Source organism: Pleurodeles waltl, chromosome 3_1 (assembly GCF_031143425.1).
Source record: "Pleurodeles waltl isolate 20211129_DDA chromosome 3_1, aPleWal1.hap1.20221129, whole genome shotgun sequence".
Taxonomy (NCBI): Eukaryota; Metazoa; Chordata; class Amphibia; order Caudata; family Salamandridae; genus Pleurodeles; species Pleurodeles waltl.
The window spans coordinates 28667713-28687066 of NC_090440.1; the positions used below are offsets into that span (position 1 = coordinate 28667713).

Consider the following 19354-nt stretch of genomic DNA (forward strand, 5'->3'; position numbering starts at 1 on the left):
TTTTTTTTTTTTTATCTCTTGAATGGGGGGGGGGGTGGTTTCATTCTCTCAAGCACCTGCATTTTTGTGAAAGCTATAGTTCCTTATTATGATGTTTCTCTAAAATTGAGTTTTGTCAGCCTTTTTTCATCAGACTGGCTTTCTCCATTTTAGGAATTTGTTATAATGATGGAATACTATTGGACCATGCCTGTGTTTGAACATGTGAGTTTACTTTCCAAAATGAAACATTTGTAGTTGATAGGAAAGCTGAAGTATGAGGACAAAGTAATTGCTATTTATATTGTGTTGTAATATTTATTTCTGATGTTTGCTCCTTGGTGCCTAAGGGCAGTATACTATGGCCCTCATTATGAACTAGGCGGTAATGACTGCACCGCCAGCGGTGACAGTAATTACCGCCAACGCCATGGCGGTGCAGACCGCCAAATAAAGATGACAGCAGTGAACAGGCTGCACGCAGCCTGTCCACTGCCACCCACCACCAGGCCTGAATCGACCGTCGGGCCGGAGGTAGCCACCTTCGACCCGGCGGTAGAGCATAGACCGCCGGTGGGATGATGATCCCATTTCCACCAGGGATTTCCTGGCAGGATACCCCGCCAGGTAATCCCTGGCGGAAAGCATACAGGTGACAGGTATTTTCATTCCTGTCACCAGTATGTGACATGCCAGCCCCCTCCACTGCCACAACCCCCACCTACCCCACCAAGCCCCTAGAACCGCCCCCAGCCTCCGAACCCCAGAAATCGACCCCCCATCCCTTCAATCTCCCTGTACGCCCTCCCCAACCCCCCTCACCATCCCCCACGCCACCCACCGCCATATAGGTCCCCCAAACCCCCACATACACCTGCACCCATATTCCAACATATACACACACACATTCATACACGCAGACACACATCCCCCTTCACAAACACACACGCACATCCCCATGCACACACCTACACCCTCACCTACACCCTCTTCCCCCCTTCCCTCTTGGGCAGCACTTACCTGTTCCGTGGTACTGCTCCAAGAGGGAAAGGGCTCCTAGGATGCTGCTCCGCCGGCATCGCCGCGTCTCCAAACACCGCCACGCCTATGACTGCATCATTATAGGCATGACGGTGTCTGGACTGACGTGGCGGTGAGGGTGGAGCAATATCCACCCTCGCCACCGACTGCCAGCATGGCGCATGGCGGCCCTCACCGCTATCAATGGGGGTGAGGCTCCAGGCGTCACAATATGGTAGGATGCCTACCGCTGCCACTGGCGGTCTTCCGTCGACCGCCAGCATGGTCGGCGGTGGGCTATCCCGCCATGTTCATAATGAGGGCCTATGTCAATTTGTCGACTGGTAAAGGCATTTTGGGCCTGATTCTGACCCCGGCGGTTCCTTACCGCCGGGGCCAGGGTCGGCGGGAGCACCGCCAACAGGCTGGCGGTGCCCCGCAGGGCATTCTGACCGCAGCGGTTTTGCCGCGGTCAGATGCGGAAAACCGGCGGTCTCCCGCCGGTTTTCCGCTGCCCTTGAGAATCCTCCATGGCGGCGCAGCTCGCTGCGCCGCCATGGGGATTCTGACAGCCCATACCGCCATCCTGTTCCTGGCGGTTCTCCCGCCAGGAACAGGATGGCGGTATGGGTTGTCGTGGGGCCCCTGGGGGCCCCACTTTGTATTTCAGTGTCTGCTTTGCAGACACTGAAATACGCGACGGGTGCCACTGCACCCGTCGCACCTTCCCACTCTGCCTCCTCGTGGGAAGGCTCTTTTGCACTGGGCTGGCGGGCGGCCTTTTGGCAGCCGCCCGCCAGCCCAGTGCAAAAGCCCGAATCACCGCAGCGGTCTTATGACCGCGGAGCGGTGTTCTGAAGGGGGGAACTCTGGTGGGCGGCCTCCGCCGCCCGTCAGGGTTAGAATCACCCCCTTTATCATCAGTATTAATTGTTTTATGATGGTAAAACTTGTTGTCTGACGTGTGAGTCTCTAAGATTGGAAATGGCAACTCTTCTGTATGAGCCTTTAAAGTGGGTCATCCTCTGCTGCTTATGGCCTATGTAATATCTAATATATGTTTTTACCCGGTCCCTTGCAAATAGATTGTCATAAAGTATGACTGACCTATGGACTCAGAGAGGCTGTGGTTGAATATTTTGATCTGAATCCCTCCCCAGTTTCGTCTGCCCTTTCTCAATGGGAGGCATTCAAAGCCCTGATCAGAAGGGTATCCATGTTCTATATTAGAGGTCTGGAAAAAGAATGTGGTAGGGAAATTGCAGACCTTGAGCGCAACCTTGGGAGATGAATGGACAGTGGCTTCAATGGCACACCGTACCCTGACAATCTCCATAAAAGTCAGACTCATTCAACTCAAATTTCTCCATCAAGCCTAATATTATCCTACAAGGTTATAGAAACTGTGGGGGCATCAAGCCCTGCATGTACATTGTGTGGCCATAGTGATGGGACATTCTTTCACGTTCTTCAGCACCCTGCGGGAAATTCCTGAACAGAGTATTCCATTGGCTCCTATACTTGCCTGGCTGGGCATTATGGAAGAATTGGGGGAGACTGTGCAGCTCGTTCCTTGCTGGGTGTAGGCCTCCTAATATCTAAAAGGGACACTGCATGTACGTGGAGATGCAAGGGAGCCCCAACAATGGCAGAATGGCTCAGGGGTATGGAGCAATGTTTCGTAGAGGAGTAGACTGTGTGTGGAGCATGAGGATGCAGCAAACACCATCAGTAGATTTCGGGGGCCATTGAGAGCTGCCTCTTTTGTACAAGCGGCAGAGTTAATGGACAGTTCGCCCTAACTCATTTTATTTGGATTTGATGGCCTGATCTTTTATGCACTGAGGAAAGAACTACTGGTTTTTAATATGGGTAGTTGTACAAGGCGAGGAAAGCAATGTTGTATCGTAGTGCAAATTGATTGCTGTTTTGTTCTCTTGTTTTCTTTCATGGAGAAATAAACAAAAACGTCTATAAAAAAAACTGACAGATAGTATACTTGCAAGACATAGGACAGAATAATAGACGGAAGGAAGATGCAAAAGACACTGCACTCACACCTATACAGTTTAGACATTTTTCAAATTTTTAACTTCCATAAGGGGGACAGGATGACATTTTCCCCCACTTGAAGTTCCATGAGGTTAGAACACAAAAGTGACTTTGTCCCCCTGAACTTCAAAATGAAAAATGTAACTTTGTTAAACTACTCACTGTGTTTCATTCATTATCTGTTAAGCATGTTCAATGTACACTGCTGATATACGAGGACAGTTTCAATAAAATTGGAGTTTAAAGGAGTCAGAGAAGCTTATGTTTTCCTGAGCCGACTCTACAAACGTGGCGGGACTTCCATCATTAGTCGTATTCAGCGGCAGTAGAGCCCTGTTCCGTCAACAGACCAACCCTGAGCTTGGCTTCAGGGAACATCAGTGACAACAATTGATTGATAACAGAACTGCGCTTAGGATGCAGTTAGATCACACCGGAGGGAAAGCATAGCGGGCTTATGATTAAAGACTGAAGAGCTGAAAACTGAACCCATGCAGTTTAGAAACTACAGTCCTGATGACACCATGAATAAACAACACAAACAGTGGGCTAAATAGCAAACTGCTTGTTTCATTTTCAATGCATCCATCATTGCAAACTTCTTTCTTTATTGACTTAATTCTAGTCAATTAGGATTCAAGTTACGCAGACTGAGATATTTAGACATATAGGAGATGTGGGCCCTAACCTTAGATGCCTATGTTGGATGACAGTTGTTTTTGGGCTTCCAGCAGCAAAACATAAGAATTATTCAATAGCAACAATAAGAGATAACAATAGGATAGAAGCAGCAAAAAAACTGTTTGACTTACATGTCTTTGAACCGGAGTCTGGTAATATAATGTAAAAACTGGGGACTGATTGCATTGCGACTAAAAAACAATTATGGGAAAAATTAGAGAAAGCCTCATGAAAAGAACTGTAGAAGTTGTGGGAAGCCATGTTTTTGCAAAAATATGTTGACTGTGGTACAATTCCCGGGGTCTCAGAATCTTAACAGTACCAACTAATGAAGCCCCAGACACTGAGATGCTGCAAGAAGGGTCCACTTATTCTCATGAATGTTCATTGACTATGCTGCACATTCGTATTAAATATGGATGGAAAGACCAAGAGAAATTACTTGCAAAGATTGATCAGATAACAAGTAAATTACTGAGAATCATGGCTCAAAAAGAATTCGATGAAGGTCTGGAGAAAATTAATACAAAGATTTATAAATTGGAAGAGGAGATTAAAATTAAGAAACAAAACAAAGGAAATTCTGCAAAGATTACAAAAATCAATGTGTTCTGAGTTTTGAAAAGAATGTACTCAGCAAAGGAAAAACAATGGTAAGGGTGACGAATCTCCAACAGGAGGCAGGTACGAGCACAGGAGTTGAGATTATGGAGAGATAAGATGATGCAGGAGGAGGAACCAGTTGCTGTAATGTTTAAGGAGATGTACCTAGCCGAGGGTCACAGACAATTAGCCAATAGTAACTGCTATATTCATTTTCTATAAGCTGATATTGACAAAACCAAACACACTTACTGGGAGAAACTGTTAGATTGGAGGGAACAGGGTCTGTTGGAGTGGAAGGAGTATCTGTTTTTACTCAACAAACATTCCAAAATCCCCATCCTGTATCTCCTGCCTAAAATACACGATCTGTACTCCAAGATCTAGCTTCCTGCCATATTTGGTGTTAATCCGTTCAGCAGTTCGGGCTGTAGTCGTGTCTAAAGACCCTATGGGAAAATGCATGGTGAAAATGCATTTTGGGCCCCTCCCCCTTTTTTTTGGCCCACACTGAATCACCCTGAAACTTTTACGACAGCAGCTGAACCGACAATTGTATTCGTTTTGAAAATTTCGTGAAGATTCATCAAATAGGGCCAAAGTTATTGCCCCCCAAAAAATGCTTTTTCTATGGAAACTAGGTCCTAACTATTGGCGACTGGATCACAGAGGACAGGAAGAATGGAGTAGGTACATGGACTCGGATAACAGAGGGCAGGAGAAAGATGGGCAGGGGCACCAAACTGACTTTACAGGGCAAGAGTCAGGGGTTGCAGCAGCACAATACACCATACAGGGCAAGCAGGACAGCAGTGCCGCACAACAGGCCATGGAAAGCAATAGGGAGGGGATAGGGCTATGTACATAGACAACAGAGAGCAGAGGGGAAGGAGGCAAGGGGGGCAAGCTGACCATACCGGATAGACAAGAGGGAAAGTTGCTGCATAGCAGACCATGAAGGTTCAGAGGAAGGGTGCAGGGGCACAACAAAGGACCAGACAAGGTAGAAGGGAAGGGATAGAGGCTTGCACATGGAAAACAGAGGGCAGGGGGGAAAGCGGGCAGAGCAGGAGCAGCAGGTTTACCATGGAGAGGTGGCAGGATGGTCACTGGAAGCACAACACACCATGGAGAGCAGAAGTGGAAGGTAAGTTGTGAGGGACTCAGGAGCAGCAAGCTGACCACACAGGGGAGGTGGGAGAGGTTGTGGCAGCACAGAAGACTATGCATGGCAAGGGGGAGTGTTAATGGCAGCACAACAGCCATGATGGGCGAGAGGAAGGGGGCAGGAGCATGCGCAATGTACCATGGAGGACAGAAGGGATGGGACGGCAGTGGTCCCTGGGACCAATATTGTCCATGGGGGCTGGGTCCGCGTTCACCCCCTTCCCCAACTTATTGATGTAAAATTGCCCCAGGACCTGGCTAACTTTCAGAGACTACTGAACGGATTTACACAACATTACAAAAAGCACACTTTCTGGACCAGGATCTAGCTTTCTGCCAAATTTGGTGTAATTCCATCCAACGGTTTGGGCTGTAGTCATGTCTAAGAATCACTATGGGAAATAGCATGAGGAAAAAGTGTTTTGGGACCCCCCTTTTTTTCGACATCAGTGATGACGTCATGCACAGAAGCACTCACCCCTATACAACCTCTCATACACACACTCACGCGCCCACACAACCACTCACATACTCTTTCACAGATAAATACAAGTACTCACACTACCACACAGACACTTACTCTACAGTACAGCCACTCACACACCAACTCACTTAACCAATCACTCAAACAGCCACTCATCCATACAGCCACTTGCACAGCCAGTCATTAACTCATACAGCCATTCACTCACCATACCGTCACTTAGACACCCACTAAGAAATATCAATTTGGAACAGTGATTTTGGCCATTGAGAATCTTTATATGGAATTCCACCTAACACGTAAACATTCCACTACTATCAGTGTACATCAGCCACCACTGTTTAAGACTGGATTCTTTGAAAATCTCCTGCTCCATTTTGAAAGTTCACTAGCCCTATTGCCTTTGACCACTCTTGAAAAGTTTTATCTCTCATCGCTCCACTCCCCACACAAATATCTACCTCCACCACAGTTTCCCAGCACAAATACAAATCACACTGCAGTCCTTGTCTGATCCACACAAAGAGATACACTAAAATCGATACCAGAGATGTGGAATTCCTATTGCCCGACACCCAGCACATAGAGTTTGTGGTCAAGGGCAGAAAATTGTCATGTTTATTTTGTCCTTGGGATAAGTACGCCCAACCCCATGCAACACAAACCCTTTTGCTGCTAGTTTACAGAGAAGGGAACTGTCTGCAGTTGAGGTAATAAGCTTTTCTGATGTTAATGGTTTTGGAACTTGTATTTATGGTTCAGTAATGAAAAGCTTTCATTATTAGGGTGAGCACTGTAAATAAACGTTTCAAAGTCACACTGCACTATTGACAGTGGTTCTAGTAAAGAAAAAAAAGTGTACACACTTTGACAAGTTTAATAATATGAGGCTAAGTATAATGGTCCCAGAATGCTCTCTGATTAGCTGCACACATTTGCAGAAGCTTGTAAGCAAGACTGATGATTCTTTGCTTTAAAAAATAAATTCAGAAAAAATGGAAGTAGGTAAACAAAAAGTTTAGCTACTATGAAATGTATTTCTTTGAAGCGTAATTTATTAAAATGTGTTGATGCATGCCAGTATTTCCCAAAAATATTCCTAATGGAAAATCAGTGTAACCATTTTCAACAAGATTATGGGAAGGATGAAAATAAACAAGCACTGGCAAAGCCAACCAATCAGACATTCTTGTTAGTCTTTTGGTTTCATCAATGCGTGTCTTGTTTTGACATAGCTTTTATAACAATTTATTTTTGTGAGAGCTGCCAGGCCCTCACCATTGTAACAAACACTTGCAAAATGAAAAACAAGTTTTTGGTCTCAAAAAACACACATTGCCACCAGTGGAGTAACAAAGGCCCTGCAGCCCCGCTCCAGGGGGCCCCCTCAGCACAGCACCTACCCTGAGTGAGTCTGGAGGGGAGCCTCCATGTTCTTTGCAGGGGGGCCCTCCCCAGTTTCGTTACACCACTGATTGCCACAGTAATTCCTGGCACTAAACAAAAAATACTTTGTGTGCCAACATGCTCCTCACAGTAAAGCCAGTAGAGAGAAAAATAGAAGTTTAATAAAAACAAAATGTCTTTGTTAATGCCAGACCGAATTAGGGACCAGGGGCCAGATGTAGGAAAATTGCAAATTGCGACTTGCAATTTGCGAGTCCTTCCGACTCGCAAATTGCAAGTCGCAATTTGCAATGCAGAACGGTGTCTCAGACACTGTCTGCGAGTCGGTATGGGGTCGCAGAGACCCACCTCATTAATATTAATGAGGTGGGTCGCAAATTGCAGCCCCCTACCGACTATAGGCACTCGCAAACATGGAGGCCTGCTGTAGTCAGCAGACCTCCATGTTCGTGACTGCTTTTAAATAAAGCAGTTTTTTTTTTTTTAAGTGTAGCCCGTTTTCCTTAAAGGAAAACGAGCTGCACTTAAAAAAAAAAACGAATCCTTTAGTTTCGGTATTTTTTCAGGGCAGGTAGTGGTCCCTTGGACCACTACCTGCCCTGAAAAAATAGTTTTGGGTCCATTCACAAAGGGGAAGGGGTCCTATGGGGACTCCTTCCAATTTGCGAGTGGGTTACCATCCACTTCAAGTGGATGGTAACTGCGACACCATTTGCGACCGCATATGCGGTCGCAAATGGTATTGCATACCACTACGAATCGCAAATAGGAAGAGAACACCCCTTCCTATTTGCGATTCTGAAATGCATTTTGCGAGTCGGTCCCGACTTGCAAAATGCATTTCTGCATTGGAATCACGCATTTGCGAGTCGCAAACGGCAGATTTTGCCGTTTGCGACTCGCAAAGTGTTTCCTGCATCTGGCCCTACATTCTTAAAGAAAGTCACAAAATGCACCCAGGGTATATGTCTTTGAATTAGTGGCTTTCATGAATTCACAAGAACTTACAGAAGTAGACCAGGAAATCATACTCCTAGAAGATATTTGTTAACTGTATTTTTGCACGAGCAAATATGCATGTGTAGATTTGCTCATGTGAAAATCTATTAAGCGTTTACAAGTTCACTTTGCCTCCACAACTTTTTTCCCGACCCTGGAAGAACTTCTACTTCTGCCATTATCAGCAGTAAAATTTCCAACCTTTCTCATTATGGAAAAAAGATTAGAGATGAGCTGGTGAAAATCCTTAAAACATGCAAGTTAGTAGGTTTGCAGAATCAAAGGCATTCCAGCCCTGGTGCTTTTGCTTACTGCATCCTCAGCCACAGTATGTAGTTCTGTGGAAGGGTGGCAAAATGAGGAAATTACTATAGGAGGGATTCAAATTGCAAGTATTCAAGCTGTACTATAGTGGTAGTCCTAGATAATCAGAATGACTATTATCAGAGCTCTTACATAATGAGATTGCTGCCATAATTTGTCACCGCACTACATTGCACCAAAGGGACAAGTAGATTTTTTTACAGGACAAGCAGATTTAAGGAGAAACCTATCCCATGGACAAGTAGATATTTTACTAAATTCCCCACCCCTGCCATACAGCTCAATCTGGTTGACTGAGGTGGTAGATAGAGGCAAGAGGCTTACCCTACTTAAACAAAAGAAGATGACATTTGGACCTCAACCAACCTGATGAAGAAAACCTGGCTACACCTAGGAAGGCATCTTAACTATAAGGCAGTGGTCAGCATACAATGTGGAAGGCAGACGGAGGGCTGATTGAGAGTTTTCCAGAGGGGTTAGTTGCTCTGTTACAATGGTGACGGATATCCCGTCCGCCAAAATATAAATCTTATAGGGTATAATGGGATTTCGATTTCGGCGGACGGGATATCCGTCACCATTGAGACGGAATAACCCCACCACCAAACTCTAAATCAGGACCCATTTTACAATAGCAGCTACAAAAATCAGACATAGAATCAAACCTTCTTGTACAGAGAGGTACTTACCGCATCGCACATTGTTTCCTACTGATGTCTGTAAAGGAAAAAGAAACATCGTATGACCAATAGCAAAGTGAAATAGACAAGCAACTATCTTCTAACTGCAAGAAAAATAGCATTTTATAAACAATAGCAAAATAAAAAAGGCAAGCTATTATCTCTCAACTGCAAGTAAATGAAGTTTTGTGTCATCATTAAGCATACATCAGTATTGCAATGCCTCAAATCCTCTACACCAGTGGTCTTCAAACGTTTTATTGTTACGCTCCCCCAAGGGAAAATAAATAACATTGGGGCCCCCCTCCAAATTTTTCCTAATTATTCTATTAAATTTGCAATGTTTAAAGAGGTATAGACGTGTTTAAACATTGCATTTATGTTCTGATACGGTTTTGAAAATGCAATCAAATAAATGATTTCAAACATACTGTTCTGGTCAGGCAGGTCTTACTAACGTGTAAAAGTATTAGCATTTTCCCGGACTTCGTGAGTGCGGGGACGCCATAATAAATGTGCACTACATATAGGTCAGTACATATATGTAGCTTCACAATGGTAACCCTGAATATGGCCATGTGAGGTGTCTAACAACTGGGGATTCCAGTGTTGGCTGCACAATCCCATGTACCCTGGGGGCTCCACCGTGGCGCCCCAGTACTGCCATACCAGCCTTCTGAGGTTTCCACTGCAGCCCCAGCTGCTGTTACCTCACAGACAGGCTTCTGTCCTCCTGGGACTTGGGCAGCCCAAACCCAGGAAGGCATAACAAAGCATTTCCTTTGGGACAGGGGTGTTACTCCAGTATTTGAACTTTCATAGATTCACATGCTTGAATCATTCCCCGTCGTCGAGATGGGAGGCCCCGGTACATTTAACTAAGTAGTGTTGACATATATATAACCTAAGGGCCCTAGGCCTCTTAATTTAACAGTCTTTCAGAGTCATTTTAAGAAAAAGGACCAAACTTGAGCATCCACCAATCAGAAGACCCCACCCTCTAGAACCCTCCCAAGAGTAACTCCAGTACCTCAGATTTTCTACCGCACGTCGTGCTAGGGAGTCTCCTTAGAGCTCTGCTCTTTCTTCATACTTTTAGATTATCTTTAAGCTGATTTTCATCTGCTAAAATTGTTTTGACTGATTGTGGGTAAGGCCTACAGCATGTCTGACAAGGAAAAGAAGGGTTTATTCAGAGCCTGCAAGACCTGTGGCAAAAAGAAACTACACTCTGAAGACCCTCATCAGGACTGCATTTACTGCCTCTATCCAGACCACTCAGCTAAGGACTGTAAGGTTTGTCTTACCTTTACTTCTAAGACTATGAAAGATAGAGAAGGCAGATTGTTGTTATGGGTGCAAAAACTTAAGTCCAGAGATAATCCAGTTTCTGAGTCAGATAGTGATGACTCCTCAACATCGTCTAAAAAGTCATCAAAAAGGGCTAGATCACATTCAAGATCTTCTTCAGAGCAATCAAGAAAAGCCCAAAAAAAGACCACCTCAGGGTCTTACAAGGGCCACCGCCCCTCCACTTCACCTCATAGATTCTTCAAAAAAGGGGAAAGAGGTCATGCCAGCAGCTCTGAAAGGCACAAAAAGTCATCTTCTGTACCTCCATCTTTGTCTGCTGCACCTTTCAAAAGGCCATCTTCTGCTCCTGGAGCAAAGACTGTACCGTCGACGACATTCTCATCGTCGACAATGACGTTGGTGAGTGTCTTTTCACTTTTGAAGACGACTTCCACCTTTTCAGCGCCGACGGCAGTTCTGACGACGAGTATCCCACCGTCGATGAGGAGGATCTACACGTCATCATCATCAATGACAGTGACAATGGTGTCCGCATTGCCATCGTCATCGTCGACAACCTCGTCGACGGTAGACTCTTCAGTAAGGCTGTCGACGATTAAGATATCTATGTGTTCGTCGTCAACGAGTCCACCGTTGAAGGCTATATATGCGCCGTCGACGACACCGTCAATGAGGGAAAAACAGCACAGAAGCCAGGAAAAACTTACCCCAAAGCATACTTCACCTAGTAAGGTAACTCCTCTTATGCCAGTACACCTGCTGGAGGGGGATGAAGAATCAGACAAAGAGCGACTATTTGGAACAGCACATAGACCCTCACAGTTAAATGTGAAATATCAAGAGGACGATGATGAGCATGGCGAGACCTATGACCCGCAGTACTATGTAGGGGATCAAGCTGACCAGGAAGAGGCATACATACCAAGCTCTTTGCTATCTGATCTCAGAGCAATGCTGGCTGATTACAGTAAGCGTTTTCCACCTCAGGAACAGAGACAACAATAACCTCCTTTGTTGCCCGTTTCAAGGGTTACCACTCCACGTCAGAGGCCAACCTCTTTGCCACTAGCGAAAGTTGCCACGCAGGATATGACCATACCACAGGACACTGATGTTTCGGAAGGTGATCAAGAAGAAGGAGAACTCCTTTACACTCAGTCGGAGTGGGATATTTTATTCCTGCTCCTCCTTCTCCGCCGAAGGTGGATTTCCCTCCAGATGACATTGGGGGTTCCATAATCTCCTGGAGAGAGCGGCTAAACGGTTTGCTCTGCCAATGCTGTCTAAGCAAACAGATTGCTTCTTATATGATTTTAAAGAGCCGTTCCAGAAATCTGTATGTTCCATACCATTAGTCAACTTCTTATGGGAAGAGTGGTTGAAACTCATGCACAACCCTGCTCCGGTCACGGCGGTGCTTCCCCGACTAGACAAAAAGTACAAAGCACTGGAGGATGCCCCAGCATGTCTATCTGGTCACCCTCATCCAAATTCAGTGGTTGCTCAGGCGGCACATAGAAGGTCCAAAAATCCCTCTGCTCCAATTTCCGCACCTCCGGACAAAGAGGGTAGACGGTTGGAAAGAGGTTCTCGTCAATGGCTAGCCTTGTTATAAGAGTGGCTAACTCCCTGGCAGTGTTAGCCTGATATGACAGACAACTATGGGCAGACATCGCCCCACATATTGACCATTTGCCGGAGGATGTTAAGTTGGAGGTGAAGAAGACGTTACATGAGGGAGAGCGTACATCTGCTGAACTGATAGCCACGACTGTGTTTTGTCAGCTTGCAGATGCGGCTGTCCTTCGGAGGCAAGGCTGGTTAAATGCTACATCCTTCCATCCTGAGGTCCAGAATAAAGGTTTAGATATTCCTTTCGATGGCCAGGCATTGTTTGGAAAACATATTGATGAGGCTGTGCAATCTATTAAATCCGACACTGATACGGCAAAATCGTTGTGAACTCTCCAGTTTCGGAAACCTTCCTTTCGAGCCACGAAAGGACGTGGAATGCCTTCATATAGGGGAGGCTACCAGCAATACAGATGTTCGACGTATCCTTCCTCCTCTCAGCAGTTCTTTCAATACTACACACAAAGGCAACCGCCACAGGTGGCTTACGGCAGATCTGGCTGTAGAGGACGCTCAACTCGCCCTGCTAAAGACTCAGCTCGTAGAGCCTGATACACCCAAGGCTCCGGCTGCATCGGACCCTCCTCCTCTGGTTCTAGGCGGAAAGATATTCCTGATTTTCAAACAATGGCAAGTCATAACATCGGACAAGTGGGTCAGTGAAACAGGGCCACACTTTAGAGTTTGTCCAAATGCCTCCTCCCAATCCTCTTCGCAGAACATCATCAAAATATCTAGACCAACTCAAAAGGGAGATCAACAAAATGCTCCTCAAAGGAGCTATTGAGAGAGTACCTCCATCACAGCGAAAAAGGTTTTTTTATTCCAGGTTCTTTCTCATTGGCAAAAAGTGGAAGGACAGGGGACCGATCCTCGACCTCAGAGAATTAAATGCCTACTTCGAAAAACAGACCTTCCGTATGATAAGCCTACAGGATGTCCTTCTGCGATTGAACCAGGGAGATTTTATGTTCACACTAGACCTAAAGGACACATATTTCCACATCCCCATTCACCCAACTCACAGACAATACCTGAGATTCATGGTAGCCAGGAGCCATTTTCAATTTCGTGTTCTCCCTTTTGGCCTAAAGTCAGCTCCCAGGATATTTACCAAGTGCCTAGCACCGATTGCAGCCTTTCTCAGGAGAAGAAGACATCAGGTATTCCCATATCTAGACGTTTGGCTGATAAAGCAAACACCTATGCAGGAGCGTGCAGGTCAACAAGAAAGTGTGTTTCCTTACTCAACAGCTTAGGCCTGACCCTCAACTGGGAGAAGTCCAAACCCCTACCATCACGCACAATCACCTTTCTAGGAGCAAAACTGGACACTCAATCCACCATGGCATGTCCCACTGTGGAGAGACAACAAAAGATGTTAGCTCTAGCAAAGTCGATTCAGAGAAGGAACTACATTTCAGTTCTTCTCTTCAAATCTTTACTGGGCATGATGTCATCCTGCATACCTCTAGTTCCTCTCTGCAGGCTCAATATGTGGCCCCTGCAAGAGCAGCTCAATCTACAATGACTCCAGATTTCAGGAAGCTTTGAAGATCAGATAAACATAACCCCAGCAATAGTCAAAGTTCTGGTATGGTGGTCTCAGAAACATCATCTGTCGGCCTATCGTTTCTCCATCGTCCAGCACCGTGGACTATCACCACAGACACCTCCCTGGAAGGTTGGGGAGCTGTTTTGCAAGACCTACGAGTAAGCGGGAAGTGGCCACTAGAGTTGAGGATAATGCACATCAATCTGCTGGAGCTCAAAGCAGTTTATCTGGCTTTAGAGGCTTTTCTCCCAAAGATTGCCGGATCAGAGGTGGTAATAAGAACAGTCAACACCACTAAGATGCATTACCTCAACAAACAGGGAGGCACAAGATCTCTTACCCTCACCAGAGAAGCGCAAAGAATATGGAACTGGGTGCACCTTCCAGGTATACAGAACAAGATGGCAGATTCGCTCATCAGGCAAAAATTGAGCTGTCACGAATGGGAACTAGACCAGTCCACAGTCGATCACATCTTTTCCCAGTGGGGAATGCCCAAATTCGACCTATTCGCCTGCGGATTGAATGCCAAATGCCAATACCTCGCAAGCTGGCATCACCAAAAGGGATCATGGGGGAATGCGTTTTCCATAGCTTGGTCAGGAATCTTTCCATACGCTTTTCCTCCAATACCATTGATCCCGAGAGTCCTGACAAAGATGAAGAGAGAACCCTGCACTCTAATATTAATAGCTCCGTACTGCCCTCGCCAACATTGGTTTGTAGAGCTACTTCTTCTGTCAGTGAAGCCTCACATCCCGCTGAAACCATCTCCGCACTTGCTGACAATGAACAGAGGGCAGATATTGCATCCGTATCCTCAGTGGATGTGATTATCAGCATGTGATTATCAGCATGGCTCCTGAGCACCGGGAATTTGCACATTTAAATATTCCACAGGAGTACAGAGACATTCTGTCCAAGGCCAGAGTAGCTAGCACCAATAAGGCTTACTCTTGTAAATGGAAAAGGTTTTGTTTGTGGTGTCACCAACAGCAAATTGATCCTCTTTCCTCATCGCCGGAGCAAATATTGCCTTATTTACTGCATTTAGCGCAATCAGGACTTTCACACTCCTCTATAAAGGTGCAAGTGGCAGCGATTGCATCGTACAGGCGTTCAGACTCTTCACCATCGTTATATTCCTCTAGATTGATGAAACAATTTCTGAAAGGACTTCTCAGAGTCTTTCCTCCATTCAGACCTCCTCCTCCCTCGTGGAATCAGAATATTGTTCTTGAGCAACTAATGAAGCACCCGTTTGAGCCGATTCATTGAGCTTCTCTGAAATTTCTCTCCTGGAAAGTTGCCTTACTTGTGGCCCTCACATCAGCCAGATGAGTCAGTGAGATACGGGCTCTTTCCATACAAGAGCCGTTTTTACAGATCAAACAGGACAGACTAATCTTGCGCACTAACCCGCATTTTAGCCCAATGGTCCCTTCGGATTTTCATCTGAATGAGCCCTTAGTTTTCAAAACATTTTTTCCAGATCTGTCAACTCCTGCGGAGAGAGTTTTGCACTCTTCAGACATTAAAAGATGTGTTAAATTCTATTTGGACAGGACGAAATCTTTTTGCAGGTCCAATCAGCTGTTTGTGGCTTACAGTGCACCCAGGCGAGGTCAACCGCTCTCCAAACAAAGCATAGCTAGATGGATCTCCTCAGCAATTCAATTCTGCCATCAGGCAGCGGGCAAGCCACTGAATTCATCTGTCCATGCACATTCTATGCGGCAGTTTCTTCCTCAGCAGTGCTGTTTGCTGGGGTACCGCTGCAAGACATTTGTAGATCAGCGACGTGGAAAAGCTGCCATACGTTTACAAGACATTACTGCTTGGAAGCACTATCTCAAGGAGAGGTAGCGGTGGGTCAAGCAGTCCTCAGGAACCTCTTCCAGTGAAGGTGAGCCACCTCTTTCATCCCATCATCCTGATGTCAGGTATTCACATTGTTTATGACTAATAGTTTTGGATTCAGATCCAATGCTTATGGTGATTTGATAAAAAAAAAAGAGGGGGGAACAGACAGAATTTGATTTGAAATTTTGCTGTATATTAACATGTTTTCTGTGTGAAAGTTCCAATACTGGAGTAAGAAAATTAGTTACTTGCCTGTAACTTTAGTTCTCCAGTATTGGAATATTTCATAGATTCACATGCGACCCACCTGCCTCCCCGGAGAAGCTCACCTTCACCTCTCTTTCTTTTGTCATGTTATACGCACTTGTGCTCTGAAAATCTGAGGTACCGGAGCTTCTCTCAGGAGGGTTCTAGAGGGTGGTGTCTTCTGATTGGTGGATGCTCAAGTTTGGTCCTTTTTCCTAAAATAACTCTGATAGACTGTTAAATTAAGAGGTCTAGGGCCCTCAGGTTATATCTATGTCAACACTACTTAGTTAAATGTACCGGGGGCTCCCATCTCGATGACGGGGAATGATTCAAGCATGTGAATCTATGAAAGATTCCAATACTGGAGAACTAAAGTTACAGGTAAGTAACTAATTTTTTTACCCCCTCTCCCTTTGGAAATAGGTGTTACAGGCATGTGAGGGGTTTCCTCCCAGAGCCTCTGGAAGGGCTTTGAATAATCCAGTCTACACCGGTTCAGGGACCACCAGTCCCTTCTCCCCTGTCCATCACCATCCCAGGGGTGATGCCCAGAGCTCCTCCAGAGTGTCCCTGGGTTTTACCATCTTGGATTCCAAGGCGATTGGATACTCTGGGAACATCTGAGTGGCCAGTGCCGTACCTGGTAAGGTGACCAATCCCCCTCTGAGGGCTATTTAGGGGCTCTCCTGCGGGTGTTTCCGTAGATTCAGATTGCAAGACTCCAGCAGGCCTCCTCTGCATCCTTTGCTTCACCTTCTACTATTGGATCAACCGCAGAACGTCTCCAGGAACTCTACAACTTGCAACAAAGTGTCGACAACGACTACTGCAACTCTGTAACTTCAGCTCCTGCCTGCAACTGCAACAGTTTCCAGGTCGTGCACGCTTTGAGGACTGCCTGTCTTCATCTTGCACCAGAAGGACTGAAGGAATCTCCAGTGGAGTGACCGAGTCACTTCCCTGCTTCAGCAGGCACCTCTCTGCAGCGACGACCAGTAGTCTGGGTCCCCTCTCCTGATGACAAGCGTGGATCCTGGAACACATGTGGTAGAATAAAGTGGCCCTGACTGTCCAAAGGTACAACTGTCCAAAATTGGTGGAGGTAAGAGCTTGCCTCCCTGAACCAGACAGTATCCCTGTGCACCGCATGTTTTGCAGCTTCTAGGGCTTTTGTGCGCTTCTCCAAGAATTCCTTCGTGCACAGCCTAGCCCAGCACTCTACCCTGCAACGCTCAGCTCCCTGAGTTGTTCTCCGGCAGCATGGGATCCCTTTGTGTAGTGCTGCGATGACTGTCATTTGCAACTCCTTTGTCCCCGTGTCCTGGGACTCCTCTCAGGGCTCTCTGGCATGCTGAGAGCCCCCTCTGCCTCCTCATCCTGAGTTGAGACCCCCAGGTCCCTCCTGGGTCCATGTAGCACCTTTTCCCACCAAACGCGCCTCTTGCGTGAGCCAAAGCTTGTTGGCGGGATCCAATGACAAAAACCAGCCTGCATTCATCTGCTCGATGTGGGACATCTCCTGCACCAAGCAGGAACCCGCAGCTGTCTTCTTTGGTGCATTTATGACTTTTTCTTCCAACCAGAGGTTTCACTTTTGCACCTTCATCCGGGTTAGCAGAGGCTTCTGTTCTTCCTGTTCCAAGTCAACTATTCTTTGACTTGGTCTCCTCTCTTCGCAGGTCTTCAGGTCCAGGAATCCATTGTTGGTGTCTTGCAGTCTTGCTTGGTTTTTGCATTATTCTTTATCACGACTTCTAGTGTGTTTTTGGGAAACTTGCTGTACTTTACTCCTGCTTTCCTCGGCTCTGGGTGGGGTACTTTACTTACTTTTGGTGTTTTCTTACACTCCCAGCGCCCCTCTACACACTACTCTTGCCTAGGTGGGAAACCGACATTCACATTCCACTATTTTAGTATATGGTTTGTGTTCCCCCTAGGCCCATTGTAACCTATGGTGATTTTTAGTTTGCACTATTTTATGACTGTTTACTTACCTGATTTTGGTTATTAGTGTATATTTTGTGTATAACACTTACCTCCTAAAGGAGCATAGCCTCTAAGATATACTTGGCATTGTGTCACTAAAATAAAGTGCCTTTATTTTTTATAACTTTCAGTATTGTCTTTCATGTGTATGAGTACTGTGTGACTAGAGTGGTATTGCAAGAGCTTTGCATGTCTCCTACTTCAGCCTTGGCTGCTCTGCCTAGAGCTACCTCTAGACAGCCTGGCTTCTAGACACTGACTACATTTCACTAATAAGGGATAACTGGACGTGGTATAAGGTGCAGGTACCTGTGGTACCCACTACAAACCAGGCCAGCCTCCTACAGGATATAAATGACAAAACATGGTATTGATGGCCCATTACAGAGCGGTTTACTGCTGCTCACTTTTTTCAGGTCACAACAAAGCCCGGTTAGTAGCATAATGCCTCTTTTGGTCAGAGCCTGGCCCCACCACTGGAATCACTTGAGGCCCTCCTAGGGGGGTCTGCCCCCACCCCCCCCCCCCAGTTTTAAGGCCCCTGCTCTAGACTGATTTGCTAATTTTTCTTTCTAGTCTTAATCAGTTTCTTAATCCTGGAAGCACGATTTTGATTTAAAAAGAGTTTGAGCCTGGCTTAAAATAGATGTAATACTATTTTTGTCGTAAAACAGCCTTAACAGTGTCTTAAGTCAGGGAAAAACTTAAGTAAACAATGTTTTATTTTCAGGATGTTTGACATAATATTGCACCCTGCAAAAGATCATCTCCTGCCTTTTCCTTTTCCCTTTCACAACCTTGCTTCCTCTCATGCCTCCTTTGCTCTTTCCTTCTTTTCCCTCCATCAGTCTGTTTTCTTGCTTTCATTTTCTTCTTTACTACCTTTTTCCACTTTTCTCACTACCTACTCCTTTATTTCTTCCATTCAGCCCTTCCTTATTTCTTCGACATCCTTTTTGGAAGGATTCCCTAACCCGTGTGCTCCCTGTTTTACATTATTGCTTATTTTTTCATGTTTTCATTTATTTATTGAGCTGCAAGAGACATATGACTACCAATTTAAGAGCCACTGCTGTACAATGCAAAACAGAATGTTAATTGATAGTCAAGAGAGATGCTGTTTGTATTTATTTGCGTTGAGTATAATATGAAAGGATTGGCCCATGGAATGTAATAATGAGATTATGTCCAGTTTCCACTATTAAGAAGGAATTATCAGCATTGTGTGCAAGAGTTGCTTGCTTCAGAAAGAGAGAAATTTTGGGAACGGCGGTGTCAAAAATTGGGTGTATGATTGTCGGGTGGTAAGTAGAGGGAGTGAAGGCAACCACAGTCCTTGTCAGGGTGAACCACAAAAGT

The 19354-nt window shown here is 45.6% G+C and overlaps 1 protein-coding gene and 1 long non-coding RNA gene across 2 annotated transcripts in view; one reads left to right on the plus strand and one right to left on the minus strand.

The window, feature by feature from the left end:
• The window catches only part of LOC138283715 (embryonic protein UVS.2-like), a 630013-nt gene that overhangs the window by 561570 nt on the left and 49089 nt on the right, over positions 1-19354 (minus strand). The window contains exon 2 of the mRNA XM_069221759.1: positions 9406-9433. Coding sequence (XP_069077860.1) covers positions 9406-9433 — 28 coding nt within the window. The remainder of the gene's footprint in view (positions 1-9405; positions 9434-19354) is intronic.
• Positions 1-19354, plus strand: part of LOC138283717 (uncharacterized) — a 383289-nt gene that overhangs the window by 39112 nt on the left and 324823 nt on the right. The window lies entirely within an intron of this gene.